The 12,095-nt window shown below is 41.6% G+C and overlaps 1 protein-coding gene across 2 annotated transcripts in view; it reads left to right on the top strand.

Annotated features, from left to right (window-relative positions):
* The window catches only part of Pias1 (protein inhibitor of activated STAT 1), a 110,342-nt gene extending 100,604 nt beyond the window's left edge, over positions 1–9,738 (top strand). For both annotated transcript variants that reach the window (XM_050151748.1, XM_050151749.1), the window contains exons 12-14: positions 123–265; positions 2,802–2,839; positions 5,983–9,738. In XM_050151748.1, coding sequence (XP_050007705.1) covers positions 123–265; positions 2,802–2,839; positions 5,983–6,276 — 475 coding nt within the window. In that variant the 3' untranslated portion in view covers positions 6,277–9,738. The remainder of the gene's footprint in view (positions 1–122; positions 266–2,801; positions 2,840–5,982) is intronic.
* The last annotated feature ends 2,357 nt before the right edge of the window (positions 9,739–12,095 follow it).

Raw genomic sequence — 12,095 nt, 5'->3', positions numbered from 1 at the left:
GGTTTTGTTATACTGTCTTTTCATGTTTTAATCATAAAAAGTAGAGCTCATTGTGGGATACAGTTTCATTTGTTAAACTGTTAGAGTGACTATTAAATTCTTTAAACATTTCTTTCCCACAGAATTTTAAGTCTTCCTCATCAAGCATCGCCTGTGTCCCGTACCCCCAGCCTTCCTGCTGTAGATACAAGCTACATCAACACTTCCCTCATCCAGGACTACAGGCACCCTTTCCACATGACACCCATGCCTTACGACTTACAAGGTGAGTCCCTGGTCCTTTGCTGCTGTCATAAAAGCTGAGGAATGCCTTCACTCTGTGTGGCTGCAGTCTGGGGATGAGAGATATAGGGGAGATATGGAGATGGGAGAACGGGGCTTTGGAGCCCAGGAACAATGGCCTGGATCTTGGTGGCATCTTCCTCGCCAGCCTGCCCTCACTGCTGTGGGAATCCTGAGGCAAGGGTTTTAAGGTGTTGTGAGCTTCCCAGTCCCTTGGACTGCTGGAACACTTCTTGCGTGTGGCCTTCAGTTTGGTGGGGGTGAATGCTGGCTTTTATTCTTCGATTATGGCTTCGTCTAATGCTCACTATGTGTAGCTGAGTTGTATTATGAGACTTGATCTTGCTGTGTAACCCTGTTGTTAGCCTGATGCTCACCATATAGCACACCAAACTGGCCTCAAAGTTGCTGTCATCCTCCAACCTCTGCCTCCCAAGAGCTAGGATTTTAGACTTGCATCATACCATGCTATGACAGACACACATGTGATGATCAGAAGACAGCCTGCAGGAATTCATTCCCTCTATCTACTATGTGGATTTCAGGGATCAAACTCAGGTCATTAGCTTTGGTGACAAGCACCTTTACCCACTGAGACATTTGAAATTTTTTACTTTGGTTCTTTTGAACCTTATCTTTTTTTTTTTTTTTTTTTTTTGTCTCTTTTGAGACAGTCATTCTATGTAGTCCTGATTGACTTCAAATTCATAGATATCCATCCACCTGCAGGTATGAACTACCATAACCCAGCCTTACCCTTTTTAAGAGAAATAGTTTGAAATGCCAGTATATTCATTTGTATCTCAAAAAGAATTTCAATTCAGCACTCAGTTTGATTATTTCCAGTCTTCTACTCCTCCTGGGCACGGATGCTTCCTTTTTTTCTCCAGCTTTTTTGTTATTTTTTACTTTGGTTCTTTTGGAACCTTTTTTTTTTTTTTTTTTTTTTTTTGTCTCTTTTGAGACAGTCATTCTATGTAGTCCTGATTGACTTCAAATTCATAGATATCCATCCACCTGCAGGTATGAACTACCATAACCCAGCCTTACCCTTTTTAAGAGAAATAGTTTGAAATGCCAGTATATTCATTTGTATCTCAAAAAGAATTTCAATTCTGGGTTGTATCTTTATAACTTAGTGACTTATGGACTAGTCATTTAACTTCCTGGAGGCTGGTCACTCCCAGCGGTTTCCTAAACCGCTTTATTTTTTATTTATTTATTTATTTATTTTTTTAGCTATTTGCACACATCCATCACTACTGAGACACATTTTGTAATTCCTTATATTGTAGTCTCTCCTGGTGTGGGTAGGAGTAGTTGCCAAAATATTGCATTGCTTGTGTACGTCAAGGTTAAACATCATCATGAGGCCCTTGCTTTTCTTGTTCTTGTTATGTAGTTCTGGCTAGTGTAAAACAATGCAGCCAGGATTCAGGGCTGAGCTTTCTGTGATGCCACCGGACATTTGTTTTTAAAGACAGGATCTCTTTGTGTAGAAGTTCCACCTGCCTCTGCTTCCTAAAAGCTGGAATTAAAGGCATGTGTCATCATGCCTAGCCATACAGTCACATTTGGGTTTTAGTCTGGTTTAGATGATGGGAAGTGAACACATTTGAGAAGGAGAATAAAAAGCTTTGCTACAACTTGGGTGGCCTCTTAAAGTTTCATCCGTAAAATCAAACCAAATGTATGAAATACCCCAAGAGGCATTTATGTAGAATAAATTAAATTGAAATCTAAGGACTAGGGACATAGCTCAGTGTATAGAATGCTTGGCAAGAATGCATAAAGCAATGGGTTTGACTTGCAGCACCAGATAAACTGAGCATAGTGGTATGTGCCTGTCATCCCAGCACTAAGAGGTGAAGACACAATTAAGAAGTTCAAAGTCAAGCCAGGCATGGTGGCGCACGCCTTTATTCCCAGCACTGGGAAGGCAGAGGCAGGCAGATCTCTGTGAGTTTGAGGTGAGTACAATCTGCAAAGCGAGCTCCAGGACAGCTAGGGCTCTGTTAACACAAAGAAACTCTTTGTTGAAAAACCAATACCACCACCCACCTACCCACCCAGGATGGTCATGGAGTGCAGTGACCATCCTGAACTACATGAAACTCTATCTAAATAATTAGATGTTTACTTGTGAGGAATCAGTAAAAGCAAGGTCTTTGTTGCCAAACTTGGGCTTTATCCTTCATAGCTTAGAGATGAAAATGCCATATAACGCCCAACTTCTTGTGACTTTTTTTTTCCTTTTGGTGGGGTTTTTGTTGTTGAAGAATCTTTTGGTATCACCTTAGCTAGACTGGAAGTTGCTTATGTAGACCAGGCTAGCCTCTGGCTCCTGGAAATGCTTGGATGAAAGGTGTGTACCACATGTCCAGCATTCCTTGTGTTTAAATATGAATTCAGAGTGTATAGAATGTAAAATTTAAGTGCTGGGATGTTTAGAAAAGTTTTACTTTTTGTTGTTTTTTGCCTACAAGCTAAGTTGGTTTTTTTTTTAATTCTTCCCACAGGATTAGATTTCTTTCCTTTCTTATCAGGAGACAATCAGGTATGTTAATGTGAAAACAATCCATTTCTTTAGTTGTATATTAAAATATCAAGCTGTAATACATAGCCAGAAGAAAGAATAAGTTTCCTTGGCAAGGGGAATACCTGTAGCCAGTGTTGCTCTGGCTATAAGAATTTAAATAAAAGCCATCCTTTATCACTGCCCTCCACCCCCAGTCTCTAAAAGCAGTGTCTGTCTGTTGATTTCTCAATGCTGCTGTATAAAGACACAGGCCTGTGAACCATGTGATTAATGGATTTCAGTCTTGGCCACATGTGTCAAGAATGTCCTGTTGCCCAGGACATCATAGCTGTCTGATTAGTCTGTGGTGCTACTGCATTGCCAATGGTATGTTTAAAGCATACAGTTGTGTGCAGTCCGTAAGTACTAGACAGTGATAGTGAATGATCTGATTTTCAGTTATACAGCATGCTGTGCTTCCTCAAACTGTATTTACTGCAGCTGATTGCTTCCTCTACTCCCATGTTTCTCTCAGCTCATGTTGCTTTATTCATCTCAGACCCTAAATGTACAAAATCATTTGCTAAAAAGGCCACATCTAGTGACCTGGAAGCAAGATTAAAAGAGATCAAGGAGTGTGGAAGGAGAAAGTCAATGACTGTTACTCAGCAGTCAGACTGTCCCATTGCACCAGAGCTACAGACTTGCAGAGCAAGAAAAATGACAGAAGTCTCATCGAAAACAGTGAGACAAACACAGATTGAGAAAGGCCTACTACAGCAATAGAGAAATGGCTAAGGACATGGATTAAGGCCAGGATGCAGAAGCACATCCCGCTCGGTACTGTGACATTCTCTGCCAAAGCAGTGGTCCAGCCACTGTCCAGATGCCTTCCTGAGTTTCGTGCCAGCAAGCTGGAGCACTAATTGGAGATTAGCAAACTTTGCAAAATGTTGTTGTTCATTGGTGATGGTGTTCATGTACATCCTCCTTCATCCCAGTATCACAGTGGTGGTCTTGTTCCAACACCATGTCTCTGACCCAACCAATAGAAATAGATCAAGGAGATTTTTAAAAATTTTTTTGAGGATTTCATACATGAGTATACTGTATTTACATTATTTTGGCCCATCCCTTTCCCTCCTCCAGCTGCTCTGTGGCCCCTCTCTGTATATAAATTTTTAATTTTTTATTACTATTGTATCCATGGTTGTATATGTAACACAATGTATGTTTAGAAGTCAAAGGACAGCTGTATGGAGTCAGTTTTCTCCACCTCTGTGTGGGTTTCAACTGTTGAACTCAAGTATTCAGGCTCTTTAGCAAGCTCCTTTATCTGCTGAGCTGCCTTGCTGGATGATTAAGGAGATTTAGTGGCCTTTGGGACCTGCTGCCTGAGTAGGACCTTTGTCCAGGCTACTGCTGCAACAGGAACACTGAGGAGACAAGCCTGTGAGTGTGGACGGATGATAGCATCAGTGCTGTGCAGTAGCCTTGTGTAGGCACTCGAGCGATTACTGCTGACTGCAGGGGATTTGCTTTTGATGAAGAGGTTGCAAAGCAATGTTGTAGTTGTGGTGGCCACTAACTCCAAGATGGTGTATGTGACACTGAGGAGCCCCAGAGAGCTTCCTTAGGAAGCTGCTGTGGAAGCTTGGAACTGAAAAGCAGGCAGGAGCAAGGGAAACTGCAAGAGACAGAAGGAGTCCCCACTAAGTTTCATAAAGGAGCTAGTGGAACTTGCACAGACATCAGCAGTCCCCTTCAGATGAGATACTTTAGAACATGAATATCAGAGAAGGGGAGTGTTTGTGGTACACTCTTCACAGCACATCTTCGATGAAAAGGGACAGACCAAGCAAAGCACCACAGCATGCTTCTGAAGAATGGCACCTGCTTAGGATGAGCTCTAGTGGAGAAGCAGGCATTTCCCCTGCCCTGAAAACCTTCCAGGAAACAAGTTGTGCCTAGAAGACAGTGGCACTGACCCCTGGCCTGTGTAGACCTATGAATGAATACACACACACACACACACACATCTTTTTAGCAAAACACATAATTAGATCTCATAGGGTATAGATATGATGAAAGAATGTTTTTGCACAGCCATGTGGTCTATTCATGTTTAAGTATTATTATAAAGAGTAAAATAGTTGGGAGTGTTTAGGAAGCCCCAACCTCTCTGAAGATCTGTAGGCAGTTACTCTTTAGTAGGGGAGATGTTTTCTTCAGTGGTTAGCCACTGGTAAGTTGTTCATACTCTGTAAGCAACACTGAGTAACTCACTGGGACACACACTGAAGGTAGACTGTTGAGAAGAGGCAAGGATCAGGTAGAGGGAGAGAAATAGGGGAAATCAGTAGAGGGTAATTATAATCAAAAGACATTATCTACATGTGAAAATGTTATAATGAAACCTATGATTTGTATAATTAGTACATGTTATAAAATCTTTAAAAAATGAAAAAGCTTAAAAACAAAGTAAAATTGTTATGTAACCAATTAATTAAAAGGCGAGCTTTGGGATTTTTTTTTTTAAATAAATGTAGAATAACCTAAGCATAGAGTATTGGTAAAGCCCACAGTAGTCCTCAGCCTTCACAGCCACTCAGCAGGCAGCAGTCCCTGACCAGAGACTTGCAGCTCCACACACCCCACTATGGGAGTGCCCTGCAGAAGCGTGACATTGCTTATCTTTTACAGCAAGTTCTCCCTGCCTTTTCCAACTCAGACCTGCTCATGTGCACAAACACTGTGCCCAGTGCCTGCAGTGCTGAAAGCAGTGACAGGCTGCACAGAGCCGCAGCCTGAGCACGATAGCAGCTGAGCTTCTTCATGATGCAGTTCTCAGGATGAACTTGTCAGTGGGAATACAGGATGTATCTTGAGAGGTGCAGCTGCCCTCCTTCCTGCTGCTTCTGAACGTCTCAGAAATAGAGTTTTAAGAACTGCGTGCAATGCAAACTAAAATACACACACAACACAATCAAAAGTGTTATTCCAGTTTCAGATACCATGCCGAAGCGCTCTCAGTATCAGTGACCAGCCATTTCACTGCAGAATGTGTTGTTACTTGAGGAGCCAGACACTCAGGATATGTTAACTTGGGACTTGCTCTGCTGAGAAGAGTACAGAGGTGCATCTGATTGTAACGAGAGTGTTTTGTCTCTGGTCCCTCCTAGCATTACAACACCTCCCTGCTTGCCGCAGCAGCAGCAGCGGTCTCAGATGACCAGGACCTCCTGCACTCCTCCCGCTTTTTCCCGTATACCTCCTCGCAGATGTTTCTCGATCAGCTAAGTGCTGGAGGAAGCACTTCTTTGCCAGCCACCAACGGAAGCAGTAGTGGCAGCAACAGCAGCCTTGTGTCTTCCAACAGTCTGAGGGAGAGCCATGGCCATGGCATGGCCAGCAGGAGCAGTGCAGACACGGCGTCCATCTTTGGCATCATACCAGACATTATCTCATTGGACTGACGCCCTCGTCCTGCTGCTCCCACCCTGTCCCAGATTAAATGACTTGGCAGAAGAGAACTCTGTGCTCTGTTTTACCTTATCTTGTTTAGAAAAGTACACAAGCGTGGTTTTTTTTTTCCTTTTTTTAGGGAAAAAAATTAAAAGAAATGTACAGAGAACAAAACTATATTTTCAGTTTTACTTTTGTATATAAATCTAAGACTGCCTGTCTGATAAAACACTTGTTTTAAAAAAAAAAAAAAAAGGAAGGAAAGAAAAGAAAAAGCAAGCACCCACAAACCTCCTTCGGTTCATTTTTTTTCTGGATTCTGAAGACTTTTTCACCATTTGTCCTCTGGTTTGGGTTTTATTTTACTTCAATGGCATTATCTTACTTGCAATAACAAACAGAATTGCATGTATGAAGTTTTAAATCATGGGCTTTGTTGTAGGGAGGGGGTTGGGATAGTTTTGATTTCCATTGTTTGAAAGCAACAGACTTGGAGTCTGTTTATGTATGCGTGGATTTTGCCAGCCTTAAGTTATAATCTCACCTGTCCCACTGCACTCCCTTTGTTTGCAGGACATAGCTCGTGGGTGTGTGTGTTTTCAGTGTGTGCCTGAGTGTACTGTTCTGTCATCACTGTCCCCTCTCCTGTTGGCATTTAGTTAATATCAGTTGCCTGCTTTTTTCAAAATGCTTCAGAGGTCTTGAACTTTAACATAAGCATCTTTCTCAGCTCTCCCAGTGCGTGTTCGCCATCACAGGTTCTCTGTGATCTGCCGTGTGCCCCCTAAGAGTGCGTTTCCTAGAAGTGTTGGAGCAGAAGCTGCCTGGATAGGCAGTCTGAGGGCAGGCCTGTGAATGACGATACGCTTGTGTGGATTCTGAATCGGAATTGCCAGTATTTTGTGTGTCAGCCAAATCTGTGAGTACCTGCATTTTGGTCACAGGGTAACAAGTTTTTGAGAATCTTCATACCAAAGTGGGATGTAAAAGAGCCCTGGAAGCCCTGTGGGGTACGGGTATCATGTGCAACTGGCAGAGGACATTGTACCACCTCAAAAAAACCCTAAAGTTGACAGTACAGTGCAGCCCACATGTGGATCTGTAGCAAATCTGTTTGATGAACAGTTGAAACTCAACAATAACCTTAGTTATTTTGTTTCTGTGGTTCTAAATATACTTCTTTTCTTAGCCTTGTTTGTTTTTACTCAGCTTTTAATGACAAGTATGACATAGGAAGCCATTATTTTTTTAATTCAAGAATCAGTCATATCTACTTGGTCTTACCTACTCTCAATAGCAGAATATGTAAATATATTAAAATTTTCTTCAGTAAATGATTAAGGGTCAAAGGAAGGAAAAAGTGCTTCTCGTACTTGAGTCATCAGAGAAGATGCAGTGTTCTTACAGTGAAGATAGATGGGCACGGGTTTATTGGCAGAGAGGACGGGGCACACCATCCAGTTCCCAGATTGGCTTTTTATGTTACAACTTCGTGTTCTCAGAGTTGAAGGACCTCCTTTGTGTATAGTAAACTTGTTTTCAAACCTTGCATCAGTAACGAAGGACCTATATTAATGCAGGTAGAAGTCAAGATTGCTGTATCTTCAGTTGTATGATAAAGTGAATGGTTCACATGACAGTGTGGCATCTAAAAATATGTTTTTATAGCGTCTCTGCTACTAAACTGTCAACTTGAATTTTGAAAAAGTTGGTGTTGATATGTATATGTGTGTGTGTATATATGTATTTATAAACAAGTGTGTGTGAGTAACATCGTCTTCCCCTGCGCATGTGTGTTCCACACAGAAACGGCTGTGTTAGTCACAAAACAATCCGCAATAAAACAAGGCATTTGTTGTCAGTTCAAACCAGAAATGGTTACGTTGTTAAATTTTATCGGGTGTGGTGAGTACACGTTTGATTTATTTTTTTTCAGTGCTATATTAATTTAGGCTCATTTCAGATAAGGTCTTGATTTGTGTCTAAGTTGAGATTAGAGTAGGAATCAATAAAATTGTGGCTATTTCTGTTAGCATTGCAATAGGAAACATTTTTGTTATTTCAACTATCTGAGATGAAATGAATAGTTTTCCTTGTTCTTGGATTTTTTTTTTAGCTTGTTAGTGGTTTTAGGATTCTGATCAGCAGTTTTTGTGTTTGATGCTGAATTACAAACTTAGAACGATCCACTTGAAAAACCAGTCCTCTGCATTCTTCAGCCCAGTTGTGGAGGAACGGTCACTTTTTTTTCCATGTCCTGCATTGTATCAGCCTAAGGGGAGAGTGGGTAACAGTGAGAAATATATGTTCATGGCTTTGGTCATGTTAGCTCGTTCCATGTCAAAAAGAGTTTATTTCTTCATTTGTTGACTTCCTAAAACATTACATATGGTTAAGTTCAGTCACGGACTTTCACGATCTTTAGTAATTATTAGTCATGCACTGCTTTGTCTCCTACATTAACAAGAAAAAGCGCATGGTCACTCCATCTCTTTTTGTTGCTTTTCCTTAGCCCACCCTCATTCCACAGCCCTGCCAACCTTGATAGGATGTGGACAAATACTGTTCTCAGTATCTTTCAGCAAGTTGCTAGGAACCCCCTTCCTTAGTCTTTCTTACTAGCATGTTCACATGTGCTGTGTATAGTACTGTGTGTGCCCCATCTATCTGTAAGCACACATCATCAGAAAAGTAGCTGTTCAACTAGCAGGGTAGGGGTGGCTTTTAATTTACTACGTAAGTATTACTGAACACATTTTTTAAATAAAAAACTTAACCATGCATCATACTTGGTTGACCAAAGTTTTTCCATTGCTAATTTAGGTATTATACATCTGCATTACTGACTTAAAGAATCACCTAAGTTTTGAAAAGTGGGAAGTGTTTCGGCCAACTTTTCTTTGAGGACAAGTGTATGAAACTGAGTGAAAATATATCCCAATTGTAAATGGATACATGTAGAAATAACCTCGTTTTTAAAGCAGTTTGAATTTTAAGTACATAAAACTTTCAGGATCTTCAGGACTCTTAAAAGCACATTTGAATTTATTTTGGTAAGAACTTTGCTTTATGGATACACATTGCATTCTGTTTGTTTTGGTTTTGTTTTCAATTAAACATAAAGTGTAGATTTCAAAGAGGGGGGGGGGGAGAATATCTGGTGGTCCCAGAGTGTGCTGCTGCTGTTTTATTAACAAAGGGGAAATGTATATAAATAGATAAAAGTTACCATAAATTCCATGAACTTAAATCTGTGATTCATTGCCTTAAAACTTTCTCTCTTAGAATTTCCATACCGCATGCCAAACCAGTAAAATGGCTTTTAAAAATGTATAGTAGACCAATGTCAGTTTGTATAAAAGTACCAAGTGAAAATATTTATTACATGCATTGGAGAAAAGTTGTTTCCCTATTGAATGTTTCCTGTTTATGTAGAGCTCTTTAGATGTAATAAAAGAAAAGGCTTCAGTTAATTTGTGGTCTGTAAAATACTACTGCTGGGTCTATAAAGGAACAGTCCCCATAAGAAAAGTGCTGGTGCAACGTGCTCCCAGGGCCCCTGAAATCTAGAGGTTTCAGAGCATGACAAGTAAGTAACTGATAGCTCTACATCATGCTTTGACCTTCCTTACTGGAATACAGCTAGCTCTGTAATGAACCACAGCACTAAATTTAAAAGGTACTTGTTGTCTATCTGCTGTCCAAACACCTGGGCCTCTCCGCTCTTTATGGTGAGCAAGCCCGGTGCTAGGTAAACCTGTTAGAATTTGAAAAATGCACACATGGGGACCCTGAAGCAACAGCCTCCTGATATGGCTGTGTAAATCAGGCTTCAGGAGTTTGAGCTCACCATGACTAGAGCATTGAATGGGGAAAGTCAGCCCAGGTGATGCAGACCGCCCATTAGCCGTGTGCTCTTTGCAAGCTGTGCTGGAGATTCCACTCAGCCAAATATGGTTCAGAAAACATGCTTTAAATCTGCACTACAGGCAGGATATGGTGGCGCACACCTTTAATCCCAACACTTGCAAGGCAAAAGCAAGCAGATTTCTGTGAGTTTGAGGCTGGCCTGGTCTACAGAGAAAGTTCCAGGACATCTAATACACAGAGAAACCTTGTCTCGAAAAACAAACCAACCAAACAAACAAACAAAAAATACAGTTGCTGACAGGCTTCAGAACACATTGGGGAGATACCTCTTCTGTAAAGGTAGGGTAGACTTTTCATCACCCTGTCCCACGTACAGCATCAGCACAGAGCACCTGTCAGGTCTTCGGTATTCTAGACTGGCAAGCAGATGTGCCTCTGAATCTATGGCTGGAGTCAGGTGTTAGGTCTGGAACCTTCCCATCTGGTAGAGAAATAGGCCTTCTCTTTGGAAGCCCTATTTGGAAGACTTGCCATGGGAGTCATGAAGACTTTTACTATGTGTTGCTCTGACTTGCTCTGGCTTCTTTCCAGGCGCCCTTGAACAGCCCAGAAATTCTTATTTTTTTTTTTCTTTGTGTTTCCCAGATAGACTTTTGCTTTGTATATCATGTTGGCCACAGACCAAAATCCTCTTTGAAAGCGTGTGCCACTATTATCTAGCATATTTTTTGTATTAAAGAAATCTGCCAGGTTGCCTATATTCAAGCTGCTCAGGGAACACATAGTGTCTACTTTCAGGAAAATGAGGCCTTCCTTTCTCAAGTCTTCTGTTTGGTTTGAGCCATACAGCATCTGTGAGGTAGCTGAATCAAGACTGACACTGTTTGGTCCTCTGGAGTATTCCCAGAGCCTAGTCTTTAGTAAAATATGTGTCTGGTCAAACTTCCCAGGAGACACCTATGTCTTGATATGTCTTTCTGTTTTCACTAAGGAAAAAAAACACAACCAGTCCTAACACAAAGGATTGAAGGTCTCCATGTTCAGAGTTCTACACTCCACCTACGTTGGTATGTCACAAGAGGACCTCTAGGTGAAAAGGTGGTTCCAACTCTGATTTCAAGGCCTCTCAGATCGGGACCTGACCTGGTATATCCCCTTATCCTGGTAGTTCCAAGAAAATGACTTAAAGTTGTGGTTACCCCAGGTCACTTGAGCAAACCATCCTGGTTCCTGCAACCTAACAATAGCACAGGGCACAGCTTCAGCAAATGTTTCCAGGAACATCAGAGATGTTGCTTAACTCTTCAAGGCCTCTGAAGGGAAAGGGCCAGCCCCTCCCCCCCCCACTTCCTTTGGTGTGGAATATAAAGTTGGATCACCTGCCACTACTCAGCTGATCCCACACTTAACACTCACTCCAGTGTATGTTTCCACTTTATCCCTGTTTATGAAAGAGCATCCTGCACTTTGTGTGCCTGGTGAAATGGAATGAGGATTTATCGATGGGCTTGTAGAGCTGTAAGGAATGGTGTGTCAGTATGTGCGCATGCTTTGTGCTCATCGCTGCGTCTGTGTGCACATTGCTTGTGGTTCTCTGTGTGTGTGTCTGTGCTCGTTGTTCTCTATATGTGCATGCGTGTACAGACACTGCTTATTGCTTGTTCCCAGCCAACTCTAGCCTTCTCTTGGAAATGCCAAAGGTGGTTCTTGTACCCAAAAGTAGACTGGTCTTCTAGAAGACTGGTTTGTTTGTTTTGCTTTTTGGAAAAAACACTACCATGGAAACACCAATTCCACATGCTCCCAAGTCGCCAACCATTTTCAAATCATAATCATCCTTGTGAGATCCAAATGCTTTGAGAAGCACAATGGTCTACCCAAGGTGAGGGTAATGAAATTGCAGAGCCCGAATTGGCACACAAACCTGACTGCAAATCATAGGCCTTTCCATGCTGCAGAG

This window comes from Alexandromys fortis, unplaced genomic scaffold (assembly GCF_014885135.2).
Source record: "Alexandromys fortis isolate MF-2015 unplaced genomic scaffold, M_Fortis_MF-2015_v1.1 scaffold_70, whole genome shotgun sequence".
Taxonomy (NCBI): domain Eukaryota; kingdom Metazoa; phylum Chordata; class Mammalia; order Rodentia; family Cricetidae; genus Alexandromys; species Alexandromys fortis.
This window is presented reverse-complemented; position numbering and strand designations above follow the sequence as displayed.